At 41.9% G+C, this 2,500-nt stretch overlaps 1 protein-coding gene across 2 annotated transcripts in view; it reads right to left on the bottom strand.

Annotated features, from left to right (window-relative positions):
- Positions 1-2,500, bottom strand: part of LOC138046924 (uncharacterized) — a 38,827-nt gene that overhangs the window by 8,810 nt on the left and 27,517 nt on the right. For both annotated transcript variants that reach the window (XM_068893551.1, XM_068893552.1), the window contains exons 16-18: positions 2,334-2,446; positions 1,632-1,744; positions 320-467 (exon numbers count right to left, since the gene is read on the bottom strand). In XM_068893551.1, the coding sequence (XP_068749652.1) occupies positions 320-467; positions 1,632-1,744; positions 2,334-2,446 (374 nt within the window). The remainder of the gene's footprint in view (positions 1-319; positions 468-1,631; positions 1,745-2,333; positions 2,447-2,500) is intronic.

Consider the following 2,500-nt stretch of genomic DNA (forward strand, 5'->3'; position numbering starts at 1 on the left):
AGAGAAGATAAATTCAGGATAGTCAATGTCACAAGTCCAGTTGGTGTTCAGAGCGGAATTTGATCGTGGGAACATTGGCATGCAATTCCAACCCCCCGAACCATTGGACGACACCGCTTCTCAATACCATGAACCACCTACCATTTCTTCACCCCATCACAAGCACAACCAATCAGGGATTCTCAGTACCCATTTTCTCGCGCTAACAACGAGCGACATGAAATTATTTCGACTTCCGATTGGTTTATTTGAATTGTTGCGTCCGTCCTGATTGGCCAGGGGTACACTGTCCCTTAGTATTACATTGAAATGGACTCACCGAGCTTGGCAAAGTGCACTATAGCCTCTGACCTCCCGTGTCGCGGGCCTTGAATGAAATAATGCTCCTCAAGGTCAACCTCGTGCAAATATGGCATCATACGGCCATGCATCGGTGCAAAACCACACAGGGCCGTGTCTACAAGAGTCTAAGATAAAAATGTCAAAATACAACTCAGCGTGAAAGGCTCCACCCTACCTCAGAAGGTGAAGGGGGAGGGGACGGATTTGTAACGGAATACCAGGAGATTTCTAAAACAAGAGGACTGTGGGGCTCCGTTTGTAACTAACAACATTTGAACATTTGGACTCAAGGTAAGATTTGCTAAAAAGTTGTTTCCTCAACCGCGACGATTTTTCGTACTTTGGTGTAATTACAATCGTTCGTCCTTTCTAGGACGAAGTTACGAATAGCGAACCGTATGGAACTTCAAAAAGGTTGATCAATTCCATACGCAATAGAAGAATGGCACTATCTGTTTTCGCGATGGAAGTTCTCCAGCGCAACACCTGATAAAAGGGACACCATCACATGGGAAGGCAGCTAGGAAAAGACAACATACGTAGATACACTGGGCTGGAGAATGTTTGAGACCTGGGGCGCGTTTCTCAAAAGTCCCGAAACTTTACGGGCCATTTTCGGGTGTCACAATTCCCTTTGTATCTCAAGAACGGAGAGGATTTAACTCGTCAAACTTCACGGTAATTTTTCTTTTTGTTACCTTTCTCAAACTCATTAATAATTCATAAGCCAAAAACAAAAGAAATCACTACCGTGAAGGAAGTTTGGATATGTGGTCTTAATTAGCATAAAATTTCGCCAAATTTGATCCCAAATATCTCCTAAAATACTGATTCTTTTGAGAAGCAATATCAAACACTCGAAAGAGTGTTTCATCAGATATCCAACCACCTCGAAATCGGTTAAAAAACTCGGCCTTCGGCCTCGTTTTTCAACTCGCTTCTCGGTGTTTGGATATCCGATGAAACACTCCTTCTCGTGTTTGATATATTACTTAAAACATGTTAAGACCGGCTTTCCAAAGCAAGCGGTTGGCAGTTTCACAAATGGCTTTTCGGGCCCGGAAAGTTATCGGGACTTTCGAGAAAAGGGCCTCAAGAAAGCTACATGAAAGATTGAACTTTATGGTGTCAGCCTTCATCTCGTCGTTTATCAGGCATGGACCAGATTGATTGATTCAACATCTATTCCTTAACATGGTTAATTTTAAAACAGTGGAGTACATTACGATAAATTGTAAAATTAATAGAAATGTGCGGGTTTAACAAATTTAGCAGATACGTACAAATACCTTAAAACCAGAAACCGTAGGTTTTGGGTTGACTTTATAACTGAGACTGTGCAGTTTGGAGCGTAACTCATTGTACTGTTTTCCGTCTAGTGCTGCTATAGCACTGACCAATCCTATGAACAGTATGGAAACAACAGATGGGCTTAGTATTGCGTTTACGGAAAACGGCAGATGTCTGACTGAAATTTGCGGTTTACCTAAAACGCGGATGGGAGAAACTTGTTTAATATCAGTTCATTTATTGCCTATTAGCTCCAGAGTAACTTCTCAAAGGAGCGAGACAAACTGGAATTAGAGAATGACCAGCAGCATCCTGGCGTTTCCCGTTTCAAGTGAACGCAACGCTAGACCTCTCTAACTTAACAACAACAGAGAGTTTTCACTCACGTGACCGAAAGCCATATTGGATTACTGAAACAAAGGAAGGTATTTGCATAAAAATAGAGTTCAATTCCGGGAGGATTAGTTTGGTACACCATCATCGCCGCCATTTCTTTGTTTGCAAGCACCAACATGGCCGCCTTGACGTTATCTGAAAACGCTCTATACTGCTACATCCATAACAACGGTGATAAAATGTCGACAGTATGATTAATAAGAAGATGTATCTATAAATGGTCACTTGGAAATACTGTCAAAATAGCTGACTGCCACTAACAAGAGTCACAAGTACAGTACTGCCACAAAATACAGCCAACTCACCGTACGCTTCGATACCAGGAATGTAAAACAGAAAGTTTTCTGAGTAAAGTTGCGCCGAACCTGGGATTATTTTAGATAACAGCTTATCACGCCTCTCTCCAAAGAGCTCCATCCTGAAGATTTGAAAGAAGAAGAGAAAAGTATGCTGTCTTTTCGTTCGTATCGAA

Source organism: Montipora capricornis, chromosome 4, assembly GCF_036669925.1.
Source record: "Montipora capricornis isolate CH-2021 chromosome 4, ASM3666992v2, whole genome shotgun sequence".
NCBI classification, from domain to species: domain Eukaryota; kingdom Metazoa; phylum Cnidaria; class Anthozoa; order Scleractinia; family Acroporidae; genus Montipora; species Montipora capricornis.